The sequence below is a fragment of the Tursiops truncatus genome, chromosome 11, assembly GCF_011762595.2.
Source record: "Tursiops truncatus isolate mTurTru1 chromosome 11, mTurTru1.mat.Y, whole genome shotgun sequence".
In the NCBI taxonomy this organism is placed as follows: domain Eukaryota; kingdom Metazoa; phylum Chordata; class Mammalia; order Artiodactyla; family Delphinidae; genus Tursiops; species Tursiops truncatus.
Window position 1 is genome coordinate 8,353,048 of NC_047044.1, and position 23,196 is coordinate 8,376,243.

Below are 23,196 nucleotides of genomic sequence, written 5' to 3' on the forward strand. Positions count from 1 at the left end.
GGGGGGGAAAATCAAGAGACTCATTAGGAAAAAGCTAAAAAAGATCTGTGCTTCAAAGGAAGTTTCTAGGCCACTTCATCAAGGCTTGCTGAGAGTCAGAACAGCTCCAAGTCATGAAGCTTTGTTTGCTCTTACCATTTTTGTGCATATTGGCTTCCTGTGTGGCTACAGAGGGCAGTCCCTCCATCATGGAGGTCCACTGTTTAAAGCGAGACTCTGTTCCAGCCTCCTTCCCACCAACCATGCCGTAGTCCATGCCGCCAGAGCTGAAGCCTAAAATGGAGAACCACATTTTACGTCTTTTTATAAGTTTCTAGTATCAGTAACCAAGAGTTCTGAGGCAGAACCCATGAATAGCTTCATTTTTCACTTAAAGACCAATTCACATGAAGTTTTCTTCACTCAGAAACAGATATTTTGATTCAAAATGCTGATCCTGGCTCCTGCTTGCTAAAAAAGTGACGACTCTGTTCAGGTATGAAAACATGTATGACTGCCATCTCATTAAGACCATCTCAGTGCATGTGTGCATTCACTTATCCATCTGCATCAAACAGAACGTGGGGCCAGCAATTCTCCAACTGAGATGGAGACGTCTACACATCAAACCAACATGGTGGGCGCTTCCCTTGCGGCGCCGTGGTTAACAATCCGTCTGTCAATGCAGGGGACACAGGTTCGAGCTCTGGTCCAGGAAGATCCCACATGCCGTGGAGCAACTAAGCCCGTGCGCCACAACTACTGAGCCCGCATGCCGCAGAGCGGCTGGTCCCGTGAGCCATGGTCGCTGAGCCTGCGCGTCCGGAGCCTGTGCTCTCTGGACACAGGAGAGGCCACAGCAGTGAGAGGCCCTCGTACCGCAAAAAACAAAACAAAACGAAACAAAACAAGAATCTGTCTGCCAATGCAAGAGACACAGGTTCGAGCGCTGGCCTGGGAAGATCCCACATGCCGCAGAGCAACTAAGCCCGTGCGCCAGAACTACTGAAGCCTGTGCGCCTAGAGCCCACGCTCCACAATAAGAGAAGCCACCGCAACGAGAAGCCCGTGCACTGCAACAAAGACCCAACGCAGCCAAAAAAAATAAATAAATAAATGAATAAATTTAAAAACAAAACAAAACAAAACCCCAACCTGGTGTAACAGCAGCTATTAAGTTGTGGCAGGGTCTCTGGCGGAGGAAAGGCTTTGCAGAGGGACACTGATCCTGGACCTAGGCGAGGTAGGCGAGTAAGTCAAGGAAACCAAGTACGAAGCTCTGACTGGTGACTATCAGGCGTGTGTAGGGAATGATGACAAGCCCAATGTGACTCCAATGCTTGGCTGCCTATGGATGCAGTGAGATAGGGAGCGATGAAGTGGCGTGGCGTGTAGGGTCTTCATGTATCAGGCTGAGGAGTCTAGACCTTTTTTTCCCCTCTAAGACAGGAGATGAAATTCTTCAGCAAGTGAGGAGAGATAACTAGACCTGTATTTTACAAAGAGACCTGACAGTGTGAGAATGGGGTAGATAGAATCTGGGAGATCAATTTGAAAAAGTTTTTATATAATGACAAAGACCCCATAGCTTGACTAGGCAATTGGCGAGAGATTCAGTTTACTTCGCCGTGTGCTGCCAGGTGTCAGGCTTTTAGCAAGGGTTTTGGCAGGTAACATTTTCCCACTGCACAGGGCCGGACAGGTGAAAGCCAGACAGGACAGGCTTGTTGATGTAGCCTCACAGGGCCCACCATCCATTCTGGGTCAGAATGTATTTAATACTTTTCAAACTGATGCTCAAAAAAAGTAAAGGACTAAAATCAACCACTGAAACAGGGGGAAGGGAAGAATAATGAGTAAAAAACAGAAAAAGGAGAATGAGCCACAGGGTGGTAACAACAGGCAAGCATGGACACCCAAGGAGGTCAGCAGGGTTCCCACCACGCCTCAGCTCAGGTGGCCTGCGGGGTCTATTCTTCCCCTAGTGGACGTGCAGCTCCAGCCAGGCCAGACTCCACGCTGTATCCACTTTACTCTCCTGCCATCTGGTGTTGTCTTATTGGCCCTCAAGTTCCATCTATCCAAATCCCATTGGGGGCCCAGGTCACATTTTTCTCCCCTGTGCTTCTCTTGTCAGGGATAGTTTTATAAATGCACAATAAATCAAATCAGTTCTAACACCTTTCTTGACCTGTTTAAAATGTTGCTATTAATATACAGAACACTGTCCTTTCACACAGTTTGTAACTGACTTTACCAGTCCAAGTGGTTGCTTGGAGGGTGTGGGTGGGGAGCAGAAGTCCTTGGAATGAGCTGAAAAAATTTCAGATTGAACCCTTCTTTTTATTTTATTTATTATTACTTTTAAATTAATTAATTAATTTTTGGCTGTGTTGGGTCTTTGTTGCTGCACGCAGGCCTTCTCTAGTTGCGGTGGGCAATGGCTACTCTTTGCTGCGGTGCGCGGGCTTCTCATTGCGGTGGCTTCTCTTGTTGCGGAGCATGGGCTCTAGGCGCGCGGGCTTCAGCAGTTGTGGCGCGTGGGCTTCAGTAGTTGTGGCTTGTGGGCTCCAGAGCACAGGCTCAGTAGTTGTGGCGCATGGGCTTAGTTGCTCCGCAGCATGTGGGATCTTCCCGGACCAGGGCTTGAACCCGTGTCCCCTGCATTGGCAGGCAGATTCTTAATCACTGCGCCACCAGGGAAGTCCCCGAACCCTTCTTTGTAAAAAAGAAGAGTTTAAGATATTTTCCCTTTTGTCCTATGTGGCTAAAATGAAATGAGACTGGAGGACAGGGAGGTTGAAAGGAACAAGGGCCTTCTCTGATACAGCTTTAGTGGCCTACGTGGGTTTACTCCTTGCGTAAATTACACTTCTACCTTTGACTTAGAAAACCAGCCCAAAGTGCCTGGATTCCAGGCCATCTGAAAGCTCGGTTCTAATCATTGAGAAAGAGCTTTTGAAAATAACATGGGATTCTGGTGAAGATTAAAAAGAAGAATGTAAGGATTAGTAAGGTAAGAAACCATTCCTTTATGTATTAATTTTCTTTAAAGTTGCTCTAAAATTTAAAACTCACAATGAATTAAAGTTATTTAATTTCAGCTGCTTAGAGTTCTTCTGTGACACATAAAATATTAAAAATTAGTAAGAGTTATAAATCTTAGGAGAGAAAAGAGTTTGAGCAGTTCCCCCTGAACCTTAGGTAAAGTGGGCATCTTTCTCATTAGAAACTTGTGGATTAAATGCCAACACGATACGGCAGCACCGTTAACTAAGCAATAAAGTGTAGTAAGGAAAAAAAACTGAAGAGGGCAAAAAAACAAAAAACACAAAAAAACACAGGAGGTAAGTGCCTTGAAAGGTCCAATCTACAAACCCAAAACTATGAGAGGAAAATCAGTGCAAGGTTGTATGTAACTGTATCTTTCTTTGATGTCACATAGTGACTGGCCTGACGTTAGAATAGAATGTGCTCAACAAATCTGGATGAAAGGAATTCTGTGCTCTAGAGGCTGCATTAACAGAAGGCAGAGGGCACTCCACTCGTGGCCTCTGGGGCTGCTCATGAGCTATCACACCTCCAAACCCAGGAAAACACTGACTTGACTGTCCTTGCTATTTCATCAAACCAAACTTCCTCAGTCCATCAAGTAGCCTCCAGTAATTCTCCAGTTCCCCGACAGAAATTCTAATCAAACAAGTCATTTAGTTCAGTCCAATGAATATTTATGGAGAGCCTAATTTGTGCCAGGCTCTGTGTTAGGAGCTAAGGTACAATCAGAGATAAGACATGCCCCTTGCCTTTCCAGGGCCTCATTTCACCAGTACATTCCTTTTACCTCCCTTATCATTCTTACAAATACAAGCTCTTGGCTACCTCATCTGTCCTTGCCAGAATTACTTTCTTTGCCACACACTCTAATTCGTTGTCTATTCATCACTACCACTTGTCTCAGGGCTTACCTCCTTAAGGACACTCTCTCAAATTAACTTGTCCTTAATTGATCACTCCTTCACTGTCTTTGCCGTAGTTCTATATTTTCCACTATTACTTTGGCTGCAGATTAAAAAACAAGTTCCTGGGGTTTTATAATAATTACAAATGGATAAAGAAGATGTGGCACATATATAAAATGGAATATTACTCACCCATAAAAAGAAACGAAACTGAGTTATTTGTAGTGAGGTGGAGGGACCTAGAGTCTGTCATACAGAGTGAAGTAAGTCAGAAAGAGAAAAACAAATACCGTATGCTAACACATATATATGGAATCTAAAAAAAAAAAAAAAGTTTCTGATGAACCTAGGGGCAGGACAGGAATAAAGACGCAGACGTAGGGAATGGACTTGAGGACACGGGGAGGGGGAAGGGTAAGCTGGGACAAAGTGAGAGAGTGGCATGGACACATATACACTACCAAATGTAAAATAGCTAGCTAGTGGGAAGCGGCCGCATAGCACAGGGAGATCAGCTCGGTGCTTTGTGACCCTCTAGAGGGGTGGGATAGGGAGGAGATATGGGGATATATGTGTATGTATAGCTGATTCACTTTGTTATAAAGCAGAAACTAACACACCATTGTAAAGCAATTACACTCCAATAAAGATGTTAAAAAAATAACAATTATAATAAAGAATAAATTATAAAAGAAACAAATTATCCACAGTTGCCCCTTTAATACAACTGTTCTAATCCATGTCCACATGCACATGTGATATTGACACACCATAATACCAGGAAAGATATAGTTATTCTTCCGCTATTTTAATAATCTCTACTATTCATAACTCTACTTTTCACTGGATATACCATACACAGAAATATTACATATTTTGATAAATTTTAAACATAAAATTTTATTTGACATGCCCTTCCTGATGAGTGACTTTGCTTCTCCATTGGTTCAGATATTTGTGAGTGACTATGACTTAATACTAGAATGAGATTTAGTTCACACTATTCCTATTTAAAAAATTTTTGTAGTCTTGATAAAGCACTAAGATATCTTACACAAATAAGGCGATGGGAAAAGGAGGAGTCTTGTAATTACATCAGTTATTTTACATTCCTTTTTAGGTATATTTCCTCCCCCCCACCTGCTCAATAAAACAAATACTAAAACTACTTTTAGTATTTAGTATATATTTAGTATAAATACTAATTTTTAGACAGGTCATTATCACATGACAATTCAATTAGGTATATTTTCCATTTTGCTAAAAGCAGAAAATTAGAAACCATCTACTTTACAAAAACAATCAGCTAGGGGGATTTCCCTGGTGGTCCAGTGGTAAAGAATCCGCCTTCCAATGCAGGGGATGCGGATTTGATCCCTGGTTAGGGAACTAAGATCCCACATGCCGCGGGGCAACTAAGCCTGCGTGCCACAACTACTGAGCTCGCGCACCTCAACTAGAGAGCCTGCGTGCTGCAAACTACAGAGCTCACGAGCCCTGGAGCCCACGCGCCACAACTAGAGAAGAGAAAACCCTCATGCCACAACTAGAGAGAAGTCTCCACGCTGCAACTAGAGGGAAGCCCGTGCTCCACAATGAACACCCAAAGCAGACAAAAAAATAAATATTAAAAAAAAACAGAAACAGAAATAGCTAAGGGTAACCCGTTAAGCAGTCATGAAAGTCATTCAACTTTTTAATTCTGAGAAAATATACCAGTAGAGGCTTTATCAATATTTATTAAGAAACTTAATTATTCTTGCTAGTCTTTAACCTACAGGTATTTTTTTTTTAGTTTGCTATACTCAGCACCATTTATACTCATGTATATTCATTCATTTTATTACAGCTTTGCCATATAATCTTTTTTGAAAAAATTTTAACCTGTGTAAATGCTTTAACTATATTTTCATCAAAATCTTACAGCTATAGATTCAATTTATTCAAAATAGTCAGCCAAATCAGACTTGTTTTCAGTCCCAATTTTTCAATTCCAAGAAATGTGGTAATATGAATTAAGGAGAATTGTAACTGTGAAATAAACTGCAAAATGCATCTTGTAAGGCAGATTATAAGTGGTCAGATCACAATTAATATAAAGACCTAATAAAATTAATTTATCCATTGTTTAATAAGTGAGCAGATATAAATAAGTCAATATGTTCTTCCTCCTTATTTAATTTGGATTATAATGCAGAACTAACTTTTTAAGTTACTTATGAAACAGGAATATGATTTTAAAAAAAAACAACCCATGAAATTTCTTCAGTAAATGTACATATGTATATATACTGAACTCTGATCCTTTAGTCATTAGGAATAGTTAAGTATAATAATCACAAACAACACGATTAATCTAATAAGACATCATGATAAAATTTTTCTATATATTTAATAAATAAGAGGTATACACTGCTAAAAATTAACAGATTTGTAGCCAACACATAATTTTACTTTTTAATAGGGGGCAGCAGATAGTAAAGATGTTATAAAGACTGTCATTGAAATAAATACATCATGATTTTAGGTTTTTAACAACTAATTGACCAGTGCGTACCCAGTCTAAAGGAAATCACATAAAAGTTTATCCACAGGCTTTACCTGGTTCGCTGTGAAAATGTCTGTTTCAAAGAGTCAGTCTCACTAAACTATACTGCTCAAGCTGCTCAAAGGTGCTTTTCTTTTCAACTAAGACATACCCTCAGGACGAGTACTGAGAAGGCCTGAAAAGAACTGTGTTCTTAAAACAAGTGGAAAAGCCACTTGTGGCCTCCAGATGCTCTCTTTGCTTTATACGACTGGATTCCTTTTCAAGAACTACGCACCCTTTGACTAAAGTGGATATAAAAGAAGCACAGTTGCCCCACTTCACTATCATGTACAGTGTCTAAATTCAGAACAACTGAACACACACCAACACACCCAGGCTCTTATGTCAAGCTTCATCTGTAACAGAAGACACGATTCAGAAGGTGAAGACTGGAAACCCAGGGGTAATGGCACCATCATTGGTCATCAAGGGAGGCTTCCTCCTTGCCTGGAACCTCAGAGAAGCATGCTCTAATAGGATATGGGATGGTGGAGAATCTGCCCTTCTTTTATGTCATATGGAAGAAAGTTTATTTTGAATTTAAAAGTCAGTTCTCAGGCAATCATTTTTAAGTACAGTTTGTAGAACTTGAGGATCTGTAAATTAATTCCCTTACAACTATCCAGGATCAAGGAGTCCTTGAACTCTCTGCTCTTCTCTGGATGTGGCCTCCCCAGGGGGCAGTGGGCACCTCACAGAGCACAAAGAGCAGGGCCATTTGTCCAGGGTCACTTTGTCACCTGGGAGTATGGATTTCAAGTCTCCCCAAACTCTTGTTTTTGAGTTTGCAGAGAACAGTATGGTCTTTACTGAAAGAAAATCTAAATGTTGTCAGTCTGAGAAGAAAAACGCTGTGGGGTGTGGTACCTTTTTAATTTTATTTTTAAATCACTGCTGCCTCACTGATTGGACTCTGCTTACAACATGTTCCCCAGTTCTGAAAGAGCTACGATTTGCCTGCCAACAAATTCTTGATGAATGTCAAAGGTATAACTTTACTTGTGCTAATTCTATTTAAATCAGATGAGATACTAATATCAGAAGAATTTTATCAGTTTGCCTTATAATTTTAATATCAGTTCCCCATTTTTCCAAGAGAAGGTAATTTTATCTGGAGAGCTAAACGCCTCAACTTGTACATAATTTATTAGATTATAACCTCAGACGTGTGTAGCAGTCACAGCAGGTACAAACATTTAACTGGCTTGAAAAAATTCCTGGTGGTAGGAGAGCTGATTGCCACTCACAAGTAATAAAAGACTGCTTTGGACCCAGAGAAGGTGGAGGCCTGTCTCTGTTATTTACTGTGTGGTGAGCTTCAGGAAACCACTGAGACCCTAGGATATCAATAACTCAGATATCTCACCTGAAAGAGAGGGATACAAATATTCACCTACCCTGCACAACTGTTGTGAAAACAGCGTAATGTAGGTCCAACCCCCAGGCTGAGAACATGACTGGCAGGTATTTTTCAACAGGCAGTTTTCATTACTTCACAGCTTACCAGAACCATATCCAGGTATTGGCCCTTTGGTTTGAAGGTCTGGGAGCCCCACATTTAGAGCGTTGGGGACCATGTTGTCCAGATGCGGCTTGGGCCCAACGGGATGAGACGGCGAATGTTTCATGCTGGGCTGCCTCTGCTGCTGCTGCTGCTGCTGCAGGGCGCTCACCATTCGAGCCAGCTGGAGGCGAGCAGGCGCAAGGGAAAATGGACACGTGAGACACCCTGAACCTCACGGGGAAAGGCAGCATTTGAGTCATGTTTGCCATCGAAGAGGTTAAGCAGAGACGCATTCCTCCCGTGGAGCACCAGGGGGACCCTTCCAGTGCCACGTACCTGCTGCTCCTGCTGCTGGCGCACGGCTTGAGAAAGCTTCCTCTGGTTCTGTAACAACTGCTGCTGTTGCTGCTGCTGCAGGAGCAGCTGACACGCCTACAAAGCAGGGGAGAAAGAGAGGACGCAAGTTTCCTTAAGACAGACTTACTGGGAAAACTGTGAATGAATTAAGTGCCCGTGAAGGAAGCACCACCGAGTTCCCAGTCTACGGGTCACATTTACCTGCAGTTGAGCTGATATATCAACCCTTAAGCACACTCAACAGTTTGCATGAAATGAAGCAAATAAAAGCTAAAGAGAAAAAAAAAAAAGAAAAAAAAGCAAGTAACCTTTTTAGCTATAGGAGGAAAATCTGCTACTTACCAACTGAAACTGGGGAATCTGTGGAAGCTGGCTCAGCATGGCAATTTGTTGAGGAGATAACTGGGGCCCCACATTGAAAAGACCTGGATTCAGGCCACTGTTGGGAAACTGCTTGAGCATTGAGGCAGAAACCTAGCCAAAAGAAGGAACTTTCAGAATTTATCAAAATAAAATTTTTATTTTTCCGTGACATGAATCTTATTAGAGCTAAAGCAAGCACTGCCAATTTTTTCCTTGAAAAATGTTTATGAAAAATATTGAACGATTGAGAGAAATACACCAAAGTGTTAACAATGGTTGTCTTTGAGTGGTGAAATTACAGGAGCTTTTTAATTCTCTTTTTAGACTTCCCAATTTTTCTACACGAAAAATTATGAATTTTACAATCTAGAAAATATCAAGAAAAAAATTAATGATAATACAACTTTTGTCTGAGAAGTTATTACTGGAAATATGCTATAAAAACATCCACGGAACCCACTGAATCAGTGAGTGTCATGGAGAACAAACTTACTCCCTCTTCCATGAGTGGTAAATGGCATTGTGTCAGAAGCCTAGTTCTAGAGGCAGACCATGTGGACCTGCCTTTTCTAAGGTATAGGACTCAGAGCAAGTGACTTACTAAACCTTTCGAAGCCTCACTTTCCTTATCTCCAAAACGGTTGTTTGAGGATTTTACGAGTTAGTCCGTGTCAAATGCTTAGAAATGCACTCCGTACATGTTCATATTATTTCACAGGATGGTTCTTCAGATGTCCAGACAATGATTACAGCTCCCCTGCATCTCATCTCCAGGCTACGTATGATCAGTTCTCTCACCTGTATCTCATTCAATTTCTCAACACAGAGCCCAGGACAGAAAAGCCATTTCCCAACGTTGTCTAATACTGGGTAGACCTGGCCATCACTAACTATTCTTCTAAAAGCCATGCTTTTAACGGTCCCTACAATCTCAACTTCTCTGATGATCATATCATAACTCCTAACTCACACATTAAGCCTACTGTCAATTAAAATCTACAATATTAAAATTGTAGATAGGGCATCAGATTAAAATTACATGGGGCGTTTTACTCCCCCATGTAATTTTTAAGCAGCTGGGTTTAAAAATTTTATTAATTTATGTTTTGATCCTTAGGACTTTACATTTATCTTTATATGCATGGCACATAGCAGATGGTCGATAAACACCTATTAGATGAATGAACCTCTCATGTTTTAACTTACTAACAGTCACCCCACCAAGTTATTTTCTACCTATTATTTCACTTATTCCCAGTTTGAGTTTCTCCATCTGGTGACTGACAGGAATGTTGAACTTGACAGAGCTGAAGATAAATTTAGTCACGTGCCACTAAAAACGTCCTTCCAACCTGAAACTGGTCTAAGTCCAGGAACAGTCATTCATCTCTAATCAACACAGCTGTTTTAGACAGCTTGTCTAATGACTTGTCAAAATAGAGATACAACAACTTTATCGTTCCTATAATCCAAAATTTTTTTACCAATCAGTGAAGAAAACGAGTTAAGTTCAAATATGTTAGCAAACTACGATTCTCGATTCCTAGTACAGGTGCTCAGAAACCATGTTTTTGATAATCTTTTCTAGAATCTTGCTTGGAATTGGCACCAAGTTCATCAGTCTTTAAGCCACTTTCCTTGTTCTTTCAAAATTAGAAAAAAAAAAAAATTCCCCCATTCTCCTTACTTCATTGTAGGGGAGGGGTGCTTCTTTCCCACTGCTGACCTGAGGCTCCACACAGAGGGGCATCCACCTTTATCATAACACTCTGGGCCTCTTTCCCTTACATCCTGGCAGCAAGCCCACAGGGAGGACTGCCCTATTCCAGTTACTAGGGGGTTAAGTTTGGAATTCAGTATTAGGAAGCTCACATTCTCCAGTATCAGCTTTCTCGGTAGTAAAGGGGACGTTTAGGCCCCTGGAAGCCTTCCTCTTTTTGTCTTAAAAATTCAGGATTTGGGCAGGAAAGAGGGGTTGTCATTATTAAACCCTCCTCCTTGAAGACCCCAAGCATTCTTCAAAGATCACAGTCAGGGCTCTGCAATTCTTTCCACAAATTCTTTCTCTGCTATAGGATTTAATGCATCTTAAACCCTTTCGGTTGAACACCCTTATTCTTAACAGAGAAGACAAAAGCAGTAAAAATTTTCTTTCCCCTTAATCAGTCAGCATTATATGAAGAGCCCAAAGCTATGATTCCTTTCCAGTCACCACATTGCACCAAACCAAGCTCTAAGACACTTTTTACAAGCCTCAACTTATTTTGTGTTTTAATCTCCCAGCATGACTCTCACACATTCACCCTTGCTTGCATACCCTTACTTTCCATCTTTTAAAAATGACCCTATAAAACGTGAGTCATCAGAAAGCTTTCATCAGAAGGCCATGGGGTCTTCCCATGTTACCTTTCTTTAGCATCACAGTCAAAGTTAAATTCTTCAGCTTCCTAATACTTTTGAGTCACCGTCTCTGCTACATTCTCAAGAATATCTGCCTATCTTTTCTTTGACACTTTCTAGTCTAAAAACATCTAAGTTCAAGTTTCCTATACTTGGCTCACCAACTCATTTTCTTCCAAGATCTCAGGCACTTGCATTTAAACTACCAATTCTCTCATTTTGGAAAGTATTTTGATTTAAAGTAATAGTTTTCCCAGCTGCTTCCTCTCTACTCTCTGCGAGATGCTGAGTGTTGCCAACCAATTAAAAAACTTGTTTGACGCTACTATATAAAAAACAGATAAACAACAAGGACCTACTTTATAGCATGGGGAACTATATTCAATATCTTGTAATAACCTATAATGGAAAAGAATCTGAAAAAGAACAGATATATAGATATATATAACCGAACCACTTTGCTGTACACCTGAAACTAACACAACATTGTAAATCAACTATACTTTAATTAAAAATAAAAAGATAAACTGACTTAAAAAAACGAAACAAAACAAAAACCCACCTTATTTGATTTTCTATTTTAACAGACCCCTAGCAGGTAGGACCTCAAAGCAGGCACACCATTACTGTGCACTTTACCGCTGCACGAGTTTTATGGCCAGCATGAGGGACACACCTTCCACAACTCATCTCAAATAATTATTCTTCTTCATCTCTCCTTTGAGTTCACCCAAATGGTCACCAGTGTGGCTTAACTTATTGTCTCTGATATAATGGTTCTAACCTCACTGTATTAAAAGTTTTTTTTCTTTTTTTTGTTTGGTGGGGGGTGGGAGCGGTCGGGGACAGGGAAGGAAGCTACGAGTGGAGATATATCCTACGCTATCACACCATATTCTAAACCAGAGTCTTAGACCATACCTCAGTGACTCATGGAATCGTATTTCTTACCTTCACAGTGTGAATCTTAAATTCATTTGGTTTAGCAACTATACCAGGTTGAACTGTGTCCCCCACCCCCCAAATTCATGCCCAACTGTGATCTCAGAAATGTGACCTTATTCAAAAGTAGGATCCTTGTAGACATAATCAAGTTTCAGATGAGGACATAATGGATTACAGTGGGCCCTAATCCAATGACTGGTGTCCTTAGATGAAGAGAAAGTCCAGAGACACACAGGGAAGAATGCCACGTGAATATGGAGGTGGCGATGGGAGTGACACATTTACATGTCAAGGAACACCAAGCCCTGCCAGCAGCCACCAGAAACTAGGAGAGAGGCACGGAGCAGACTCTCCTCTGGAGCCTGCAGTAGGAACCAACCCTGATGACACCTTGCTATCAGATGTCTAGCCTCCAGAACTTGTAAGAGAATAAATGTCTGTTGTTTTAAGCTACCCAGTTTGTGGTCATTTGCTGTGGCAGTTTCTAGAAAAGAAACGAATACAATAACTCTGTTTGCAGGCCTGTGCCATCTGGTATGTTAACTACTAGCCTCATGTGGCTACTGAGCAGCTGAAACATGGCTAACCTAAGTGGAGATGTGGGTTGTTTTTTTTTTTTTTTTTGGCCGCAGCACGTGGCATGCAGGATCTTAGTTCCCCAACCAGGGATCGAACCCATGCCCTCCTGCAGTGGAAGTGTGGAGTCCCAACCACTGGACTGCCAGGGAAGTCCCGAGATGTGTTTTAAGTGTAAAATACACACCAGATTTCAAAGACTTGGTATTAAAAAAAGGAAAGTAAAAATTTTAATATAATTTAAAAACACGGAATAAAGGTTGAAATGATAATTTAGATATATTGGTTTAAAGAATATATATTATTAAATTAACTTTACCAGTTTCTTTTTATCTTTTTTTTTTTTTTTTTTTTTGCATTACGCGGGCCTCTCACTGTTGTGGCCTCTCCCATTGCGGAGCACAGGCTCCGGACGCGCAGGCTCAGCGGCCTTGGCTCACGGGCCCAGCCGCTCCGCGGCATGTGGGATCCTCCCTGGCCGGGGCACGAACCCACGTCCCCTGCATCGGCAGGCGGACTCTCAACCACTGCGCCACCAGGGAAGCCCTCTATCTTTTAAATGGGGCTACTAAAAACTTTAAATCCCATTATGTGGCTTGTGTTACATTTCTACTGGACAGTGCCGCTCCAGGCTGGCTGTACTGATCAGCGTGTTTCTGACTTCCTTTCCAAAGCTTTCATCTATGATTCATGGGAAATCTCCTTTGCTTATTTTCTTTCCCAACCTACTGGCCTCCAAAATAAAGAGCCATTGTCTGAACTGTCATTTCTCCTCCCTTCTTGCAGTTTTATTTTTTTTTAAATTTAACTTACTTATTTATTTATTTTTGGCTGCATTGGGTCTTCGTTGCTGTGCGTGGCTTCTCATTGCAGTGGCTTCTCTTGTTGCGGCTCTAGGCGTGCGGGCTTCAGGAGCTGTGGCTCACAGGCTTCAGTAGTTGTGGCTCGTGGGCTCTAGAGCGCAGGCTCAGTAGTTGTGGCGCATGGGCTTAGTTGCTCTGCGGCATGTGGGATGTTCCCGGACCAGGGCTCGAATCTGAGTCCCCTGAATTGGCAGGCGGATTCTTAACCACTGTGCCACCAGGGAAGCCCTCTTTCAGTTTTTAAAAATAAATTTATTTATTTATTTATTTTTGGCTGTGTTGGGTCTTTGTTGCTGTGCGTGGGCTTTCTCTAGTTGCGGCGGGCGGGGGCTACTCTTCGTTGCGGTGCGCGGTCTTCTCATTGTCATGGCTTCTTTTGTTGCAGAGCACGGGCTCTAGGGGCGCAGGAGGCTGCAGCAGTTGTGGCACGTGGGTTCAGTAGTTGTGGCTTGTGGGCTCTAGAGCTCAGGCTCAGTAGTTGTGGCGCACAGGCTTAGTTGCTCCGCGGCATGTGGGATCTTCCCCAGCCAGGGCTTGAACCTGTGTCCCCTGCATTGGCAGGCGGATTCTTAACCACTGTGCCACCAGGGAAGCCCCCTCTTTCAGTTTTAAAAGACCTACTGGACAAATCAGCTCGTCTCCTGATTACCGTTTCTCTTCAGTCTTGAGAATGTATGTTACCCCTTGCCACGAGTCCATGATCCCACCACCTTCCTTACTATTCCTACTACTCAAAACTAGCTAAAGAAACCACCATTCAAAGTAAAACATGCCCATGACCCAGCAGTACCCTAGAGAAATTCATCCTAGGAGACAAATAGAGGAATATTCACAGCAGCACTGCTCATAATAGCAAAAATCTGGAAACAACCCAAATGTCTATCGATAGTAGGGTAGAAAAGGTAAATGAAGGATAGTATATTCATATAGTAGAATACAGTATGAACCACAACTGCCTAAATCAACATGGGAAAATCTTACAAGCATTATCAAGTAAAAAAGTCAGAGAAGGCTACATACTGTATGATTTCATTACATAAAGTTCAAAAAAGGGAACATGAAACATATTATTTACAGATAGACAGATACAGAAAGACCTTAAAGAAATGCTAACACAACGTATTTTTATTCTTTAATTTAAATGTCAGCATCTCATATGTTCTATAAATTGACAGTTATAAAGACTATCAAGGTTGTACTTTGAGGACTTCCTATCTAGCACTGCTCAACTTCTCTCTTCTTTTTTTTAAAATTTATTTCAAAAAAAATTTTTTATTGGCTTGTTTATTTATTTATTTTTTTGGCTGTGTTGGGTCTTCGTTTCTGTGCGAGGGCTTTCTCCAGTTGTGGCAAGCAGGGGCCACTCTTCATCGCGGTGCGCGGGCCTCTCACTATCTTGGCCTCTCTCGTTGCGCAGCACAGGCTCCAGACGCGCAGGCTCAGTAGTTGTGGCTCACGGGCCCAGTTGCTCCGCAGCACGTGGGACCCTCCCAGATCAGGGCTCGAACCCATGTCCCCTGCATCAACAGGCAGACTCCCAACCACTGCACCACCAGGGAAGCCCTCAACTTCTCCCTTCTTCAGATTCACATGTACTGTCCTCCTCCAGTGAATACAAAGGACCAGACAGATGCTTCACTGGGCTCCTGGCAAATGACTATTCATACCTGGGTTGCAGAGTAATTAAAGTGCAGGCTTGCACATTCCCATGGCAGGGAATTAATTATTCTGGCTTAAAATCCTTTCAATCTCCAGCTGGGCTGGAGAAAGTGAAGCTCTAGTTGGGAGTGAATATGGCATTTAATGAAGCGTTACAAGTGCAAAATGACAGCAATTTAAAAGCAAGACAGACTTCCCTGGTGGCGCAGTGGATAAGAATCCTCCTGCCAATGCAGGGGACATGGGTTTGATCCCTGGTCCGGGAAGATCCACATGCTGCACAGCAACTAAGCCCATGCGCCACAACTACTGAAGCCTGTGCGCCTAGAGCCCGTGCTCCACAACAGGAGAAGCCACTGCAATGAGAAGCCCGCACACCACAACGAAGAGTAGCCCCTGCTCGCCGCAACTAGAGAAAGCCTGTGAGCAGCAATGAAGACCCAATGCAGCCAAAAATAAATAAAAGTAAAAAAAAAAAAAAAAAAAGGTCTCTTTATTAAAAAATAAATAAAAATAAAAGCAAGACAAACACCTCTAGAATATGTTACTTTCTGAACATTTGAGTAACAGGAAGAAAAAGGCAAGGTAGAAAAAAACCATGGTATGGAACATTTGTAACAAATCTTAAAGATGAGTTTCTATATCTTCTTCCTATGTTTACATTACTGACTGTCCCTAAAAAGCGGTTAAAATGGATGTAAAATTTGGTAATATTCATCAAGAATTTTATAAATTTATTTATTTATTTTGGGCTGCATTGGGTCTTCGTTGCTGTGCACGGGCTTTTTCTAGTTGTGGCGAGTGGGGGCTACTCTTCATTGAGGTTCATGAGCTTCTCATTGCAGTGGCTTCTCTTGTGGCAGAGCATGAGCTCTAGGCACATGGGCTCAGTAGTGGTGGCACACGGGCTTAGTTGCTCCGTGGCATGTGGGATCTTCCCGGACCAGTACTCGAACTCGTGTCCCCTGCATTGGCAGGCTGATTCTCAACCACTGTACCACCAGGGAAGTCACTCGTTAAGAATTTTAAATGTTCAGGGATTTCCCTGGTGGTGCAGTGGTTAAGAATCCACCTGCCAAAAAAAAAAAAAAAAAAAAAAAAGAATCCACCTGCCAATGCAGGGGACACAGATTTGAGCCCTGGTCCAGGAAGATCCCACATGCCGCGGAGCAACTAAGCCTGCGCACCACAACTACTGAGCCTGCGCTCTAGAGCCCGTGAGCCACAACTAATGATCCTGTGTGCCACAACTACTGAGCCTGCGCGCCTAGAGCCCGTGCTCCGCAACAAGAGAAGCCACCGCAATGAGAAGCCCATGCATGGCAACAAAGAGTAGCCCCCGCTCACCGCAACTAGAGAAAGTCCACGCGCAGCAACAAAAACCCAACGCAGCCAATAAATAAATAAATAAATTTATAAAAATAAAATAAAAGAAGGTCTGGGGAATGGATTTAAAAAAGAAAAAAAAAAGAATTTTAAATGTTCATGTGCTTTGACCCAGAAATTTCATTCTGGGCAACTAAATTTAGAAATAATGTGGGCAAAGATCTATGTATAAAGGATTTCTCTACAGCGTTACTTATGACAGTGGAAAATTAGAAACAATATCCAATAATTGGGAAAGGGAAATCAAATCAAGTCTACCTGATGGAACATTCTGCTTTGTTCATTAAGAATGATCAACTTGAAGACTATATTAGTAACCAGAAAATGTTATGACCCAATGTTAATGAAAATAGCAGGCTGCTGTGACCATGAATGCAGTTATGTGAAAAGCATGCCTGTGTACGAACAAAGTCTGGATAGGGGATTACGTAAAAATAATTCTTGTCCTTGCGTCCAGTGGGGCGGGAGGGTAGTTTTGGGAAGAATTTTTTTCTGGGACTTCCCTGGTGGTCCAGCGATTAAGACTCCGTGCTCCCAATGCAGGGGGTCTGGGTTCAATCCCTGGTGGGGGAGACAGATCCTGCATGCATGCCGCAACTAAAAGCTCACATATGCAACAAAGATCCCGCAGGCTGCAACTAAAGACCCGGCACAGCCAAATAAAAATAAATAAATAAATTTTTTTAAAAGAAAGAATTTTTATGTTAACCATGTTTTGCTAAATAAACACATTTCAAAAATGTAGGAGAACGCAAGTACTTTTCCTTTCCAAGTAGAGCAGATACTTTGGTCATAAAGAGATTTGGAGACCCTAAGTCTCTCAGACTAAGTTCACTGTGCTTTCCTAACAATTCCACTTTCTAGATCATTCTGAAATGCATCCTCCTGTGACTTGACATATACTTACTGAACTTAAAATACATGCCCTGCACAGTTGTCGATGTTCAGGATGCAGCAACCCAGAGCAGCCACAGATCCTGCCGCTGTGAAGCTTATTACCCTCCTGGGGGTGGGGTGCGGGTGAGTAACGGTGGTGGTGGTGTACTATACACAGCCTGGGACAGCCTCCCTGATAAGGTGGGACTGAAGCAGAGCTCTGAAGGAAATAAAGACGGAGCCATGTGCCAATCTGGGAGAAGAGCATTCTGGGAGTATGTTCCGTGCACTGGGGCCAGCTGGCTGGAGAGGTCTGGACGAACAGGAGAGCGGCAAGTGTGGGGGGCAGGGAGGTCACCAAGAGCCCCAAAGACCACAGTGAAGAGCTGGCTTTGTATTCTCAGTGAGAGAGGGAGCCAGGAGAGGGGTCCCGGTAAAGCAGTAACATGATTTACCTTGACTTTCTGTGTTGACAGAAATGTCCCACATTTGCACTGTCCATACGGTAGGCGCTAATCTGGTGTGGCTATTTAAATTCATTGAAACCAAAATTCAGTTCTTCCATTCCACAAGTCACATTTCAAGTGCTCATGCGGCTAATGGCTACACTGGACAGTGCGGTCTTAGAGGATCGGTGTGAACTCGGGGCAGAAAACAAGACTCGAGGGAGCAAGTATGGGATGAAGCGGGGGGACCAGTCAGGAGCCCATGGTCACAGTAGGAAATGGTCGGACGCTGGATGAAGTTTTGAAGGGAGGATTTGTTGCTGGATTGGTTGTGCACTGTGAGAACTCACAACCAGCTCTGGCCTGAGCACCTGCAGGATGAGACTGCCAGGTGCCTAGAGGAAGAGGATGTTTTGAGGGGAGAGTGGGATGAAACAGGAAGTTCTGTTTTGGGCGTGTTCACTTCAGATGCCTATAAGGCATCCTACTAAAGATGGCCAGAAGTCTTTGGGGTTCAGAAGAGAGATCTGGGGTGAAGTCACAGTTTTGGAACTGTCAGTATTTTAAAGTCATTCCACTGGGTGAGATCACCTAAAAGTGGATGTAGGTGGTGAGAAGAGGTTCAGATATTGAGACTGGGGTACTCTGATGTTTAAACACTGGGGAAGTGAGGAAGAACTTGTAAAGCAGAAAGACAAGAAAAGGCAGGTGGAGAACCAATACAGAAGGTGTCTGAAAGCCAAATGAATTATTTCAAAAAGGAGGGAGTGATCCACTGTGTCAAATGCTGATACATGAGTAAAAACTGGGGAACAGATCACTGTATTCCACAACACAAAGATCACCAGTGACCTTCACAAGGAGGTCTTAATTCCCACTGCCACTATCTTTTTTTAATTTCATTCTGTGTTTCATTCATTCATTCGTTTATTTGCGACAGGTCTTAGTTGTGGCTTGTGGGCTCCTTAGTTGTGGCATGCGAACTCTTAGTTGCAGTATGCATGTGGGATCTAGTTCCCTGACCAGGGATCGAACCCGGGCCCCCTGCATTGGAAGTATGGAGTCTTAACCACTGAGCCACCAGGGAAGTCCCCCTGACTGCTACTATCTTATCTGGACTCCTGCACTAGCTTCATAACTGATCTCCTTTGCTCTAGTGATTCTGTCATTCAAACATGTCGTCTATATCATGGTGTTATTTTTCCAAAACTTAAATTTTCCTATACTGCCACTCAGTTGAGAAATCTTGCCTAACACTACATTATCTTTAGCAGGAGCAGCCAGACTCTAGGGAGCATGTAAAAATCCCCTGGGGGTGGTGAGGCCCCAACACCCAAGACTCTGTGTCTCAGTAGATTGAGGAAGACCCAGAAACTGTGTTTTTAAGTAGCGGCCAAGATAATGTTACAAACCATGGTGACCAAAGGACAAAGTCCAAACTACTTAGCAAGGCAAACAAAACCGTTCCAAATTTGGCCCCAAACTTCCTGACTATCTTCTTCCTATTCCATTCTAGACAGCATACCTACACTTCCACAAGCTCAAACTAACTACTCACACTAACCGCATTTCCCCAAACGTGCCGTGTCCTTCCAGATATTACTGCCCCCTGCACAAGCTGCTCCTGCCTCCTGGAAGGCACCTTTCATCTGGCTGTGCCCAGCGAACTCTGACTCGTTCTTCAAGACCCAGCTTAAATGTCACTGCTAGTGTGAGGTCCCACCCTGCTCCCCAAACTCTGTTAAGCTTTTCCATGCAGCACGCTATCTACCGACTACTCTGCCATCACCGCCACAACTCCAGGAGGCAGCGATGGGGGAGGCAGTGTTTTCTTCAACCATGCACTGCCAACACACAACCTGAAACACTGCAGACGTTCGATAACCATGGACGGCTGTTGGCCTGATGGCAAGGCATGTTGGCAAGTGCTCCAAAAGGCAAGACACTGCCACTGTAAAGGGCTGGGGAAGTCAGGAACAGCTCTGTCTACCTGGGACTTGAAGGATGAGTGGAACTCAAGAGAAAGGGAAGGGGAAGAAGAGAGACCTAAGACGACTCCAGACAGGACCGTGAAGATGGGGGCAGGGGCACGATCAACATTCCTTCCTCTACCAAGATAGACAGACTCAACGTCCAAAGCAGGGTTTGAAATCTATAGATTATGGTTTCAAATAAACATTTTAAGCTTCTGTCTTACAAGATGTATCAAAAAACAAACAACAAAACCTGACCCTTCACAACCTGTTGGCTGGATCTAATAAGTATCCCACCCCCTCTTATACGATGGGACAGACTCAAAGCTCTTGATCTTGATTCACACACTGAATCTTTACTTGGGCTTATCAGCTTTTACTTTGCTCCTCAGACCTGTTTCCCACAAAGGTGTATGAGAGGCAGTATGTGGTAGACTGGCACAAATCTCTCACCTATACCCCTGAACAACTCGTCCAATCTCCTGCTAATAGAGGGTCCTAAAGGGTTTCCATGGTACCCAAAAGACCGTGTCCTACACAAAGTTGCTCTGTGAATAAGTCTCTGCCGCTTCATTAGTTCTTGAACGCCCCCTAGAACACCCAGTCAGTGTTTTAGTATGTATCTCCTCAAAACTTTTCAGAATAACCCAGAACCTGGCAATTACCCTGTGAAGCCTTGAGGGCAACCAACTTCTGAATGTTGACGCATCGGAATTTACACAGTAGTTTTAATTATACACAGTTTAAAAATCAATATAGCATTGGGAAAATATACAGGAGATCTAAAAGGAATATAATCATAATGCTTTTCATGTAAAAACATCTACTTTGTATGCACGATACAATAAAAAAAAACAAACGAGATTTGCCATCTTGTTCTAAAAATCTTGATCCCTGGCATCTGGCTTTTTCCCATTTTAGATGGGTAACTGTTATTCCTTTTACGCCCACAAAACCAGTCAGTTGACAACTAGTAACCACCTGGACTTTTACTTATGAATTGTGGATCCATGAACGGCTTACCTGGGGGGAAATGAACTGGGGAGGCACTTGCGCCCGGAGATTAGGAGAAGAATTCAGTGGCTGCACGGGGGTGTGCACGCCTCTCGATTGTGCTGTGCTATTTCCAAACAAACCATGATTGCCACCCTGTCAACGGAACAGCGACGGTGAGGCTTTTTGTTAACATAAGAAAACACAAATAAGAAACAGTTCAGGTTTTCTCTCCCTCAGAAGAATCATATCCCGTGTTCCGTGGAATCACAGAACTTTACAACTGAAAAAAGTTCCTGATCTCAGAATGCTCAGAAAAGTATTCAAATCCAATCATGGGCATATCATCACCACCCCTGCAGTCTGATGCATTCTATAAACCAAAAGCATTAAACTTAGTCAAATGTTAGAAAAAACACTACTTTGTTGTTGCTGTTATTGAAAGGTACAGGCAGTATAACATTTATTTAACTACTTTCTTTTTTAAGATTGGGTTTACCGAATTTATTCTCAAACTATATAACCTGAGACGCACCTTAAAAAGCAACTGAGTAAAAATGCAGGCTTGTGAATAATATCAGTTGTAAAACAATACTATGATATGACTTTCTGAATTGGTTGATTCAATCGTAAAACCAGTGCCACCCAACTGTGAGCCTAGCTCCCTGAGGACCCTACTCCAAATCCGAGCACCCTTCCCTGTCCTGGGTCTGCTTGGTCCCTTCTTTACTAGACGAGGAAATGTGAATCAACCACGGAGTGAGATAAAAAAGGAAGAAAGGGAAAAAGTGAAAAATCATTCCAGGGCTACCAAAACAAAACATTACTCACCTGTAACTTCTCATTCAAATGTATGACTATCAGTCTAGTCAAAAAACAAGCTTAGCTCCCTGATTTCTGGATGATCAACTCATTGAAGCAGTTCTAGACTGCTCCAACCAAAGAGCTATAAAAAGCTGGGCTGTATATGATGGCCCTTCCTTTCTGACTTGTTTCTAGCAGAGAAGCAAAGAAATCATATTCGATACTTGACGCTGCCCGACGTAGTTTTCTATACCATCTTCACTTGGCCTCTTCAAGGCCCAGCTCAGAGGTCAAACTCATCAACAAAGTCTTCTCCCAAACATTCCTCATTGCACATTCAGATTCACTGAGCCCACCTCTACATTCTCAAAACACTTGAAAACTCTTTGATAGGATCCATCATCAAATCATATTACAGTTATCTTCCATCCTGTACTTCCACCACCAGCTTAATATTTCCCTCTTTGTACTCCCAGAAACTCAATCAAGCCCTGGTCTGTAGGATGAGCACATCATTTGCAAACATCCATGACCCACCAATTTCATACACTTGAAAACAAACGTCCCACTGAACACCGTCAGTGAAGACAGCTACACCACTGCTTATACCAAGTCTGTGTGCTCTGAGCTGAGGTCACCACCATCATCTTATCCCTAGAATCGTGGGGATTAAGGCAATTTTAAAGAAGAATTTTGTCCTTAAGTTCTAGAGCACCAAAGATATTTTGATGGCTTAATGATTCAAAATAGATTAAGGGACTGCTTCAGGGGAATTAATGAACTTAAAAGTATTGAAAATAAAAATGATTATGAATATAAAGTAGAAATGGCAATTAAAATCTGTGTACATCTCATAAAAGAAAATCAAATATCCACCATGAATTTTAAATCTCCCAAAGGACTGTTTAAACATGAAAAGACCTTTAGTTCTAGAAACTCTAATGTCTCTGCCTCTCCTGTCTTACTAATCAAACTTGTCATTCTGAGGTGAAATGGCTCAGTTCTAACTTTTCTGAGATCCTGGAGCTTAGCTACTAATTCTTCCCAGGAAAATAGGAAACATTTATTTTGCTAAGACTATTCCACTGAGATCATTCTCACACTTTACTATCAAAGTAATGACCTTGTTATTAGATGTTAATTATTCATGGATGGCTCCTGGATGGTGGGGTTTCTGACAGCTGAAGTCCTTGCCAGAACCTATGTTTTGTAGGGCTCCAAACTGCTCTGTATGGGTCGTTTTAAATTTCAACCTCTCTTTCTGGTAAGAGGTATTACAAAGAATTTACCTTTTTTGGTTTTTGTAAAATCAAGCCCTACTTTCCTATTCCTAGGAGAAAGAGTCCATCCCACTCCCACCAAAGGTTTTAGGTTTTCATTATCAAGTGTCTCTGAAGCCACACCAAACACTTGGATATACCTGATACAGATAATAAAAAAGATAAGTCAACATAAGTTTATCAAAAAATACCTTTTTTAAAAAAATAAAACCCTTTTTAGATCATTTTTATTATTTACTGTTA

General features: G+C 42.3%; 1 protein-coding gene across 16 annotated transcripts in view; it reads right to left on the minus strand.

Moving 5' to 3' along the window:
- The window catches only part of TNRC6B (trinucleotide repeat containing adaptor 6B), a 262,411-nt gene that overhangs the window by 24,482 nt on the left and 214,733 nt on the right, over positions 1-23,196 (minus strand). For 14 of the 16 annotated variants that reach the window (XR_012324172.1, XM_073788147.1, XM_073788155.1 and 11 more), the window contains 5 exons: positions 20,900-21,025; positions 8,732-8,863; positions 8,369-8,464; positions 8,033-8,213; positions 136-273 (listed from right to left, as the gene is read on the minus strand). Coding sequence is in view for 15 of the 16 variants with exons in the window: in XM_073788147.1 (XP_073644248.1) it covers positions 136-273; positions 8,033-8,213; positions 8,369-8,464; positions 8,732-8,863; positions 20,900-21,025 (673 nt within the window). In the remaining variant the exon portion in view is untranslated. The remainder of the gene's footprint in view (positions 1-135; positions 274-8,032; positions 8,214-8,368; positions 8,465-8,731; positions 8,864-20,899; positions 21,026-23,196) is intronic. The other 2 variants (XM_073788151.1, XM_073788148.1) reach the window with 1 other exon arrangement.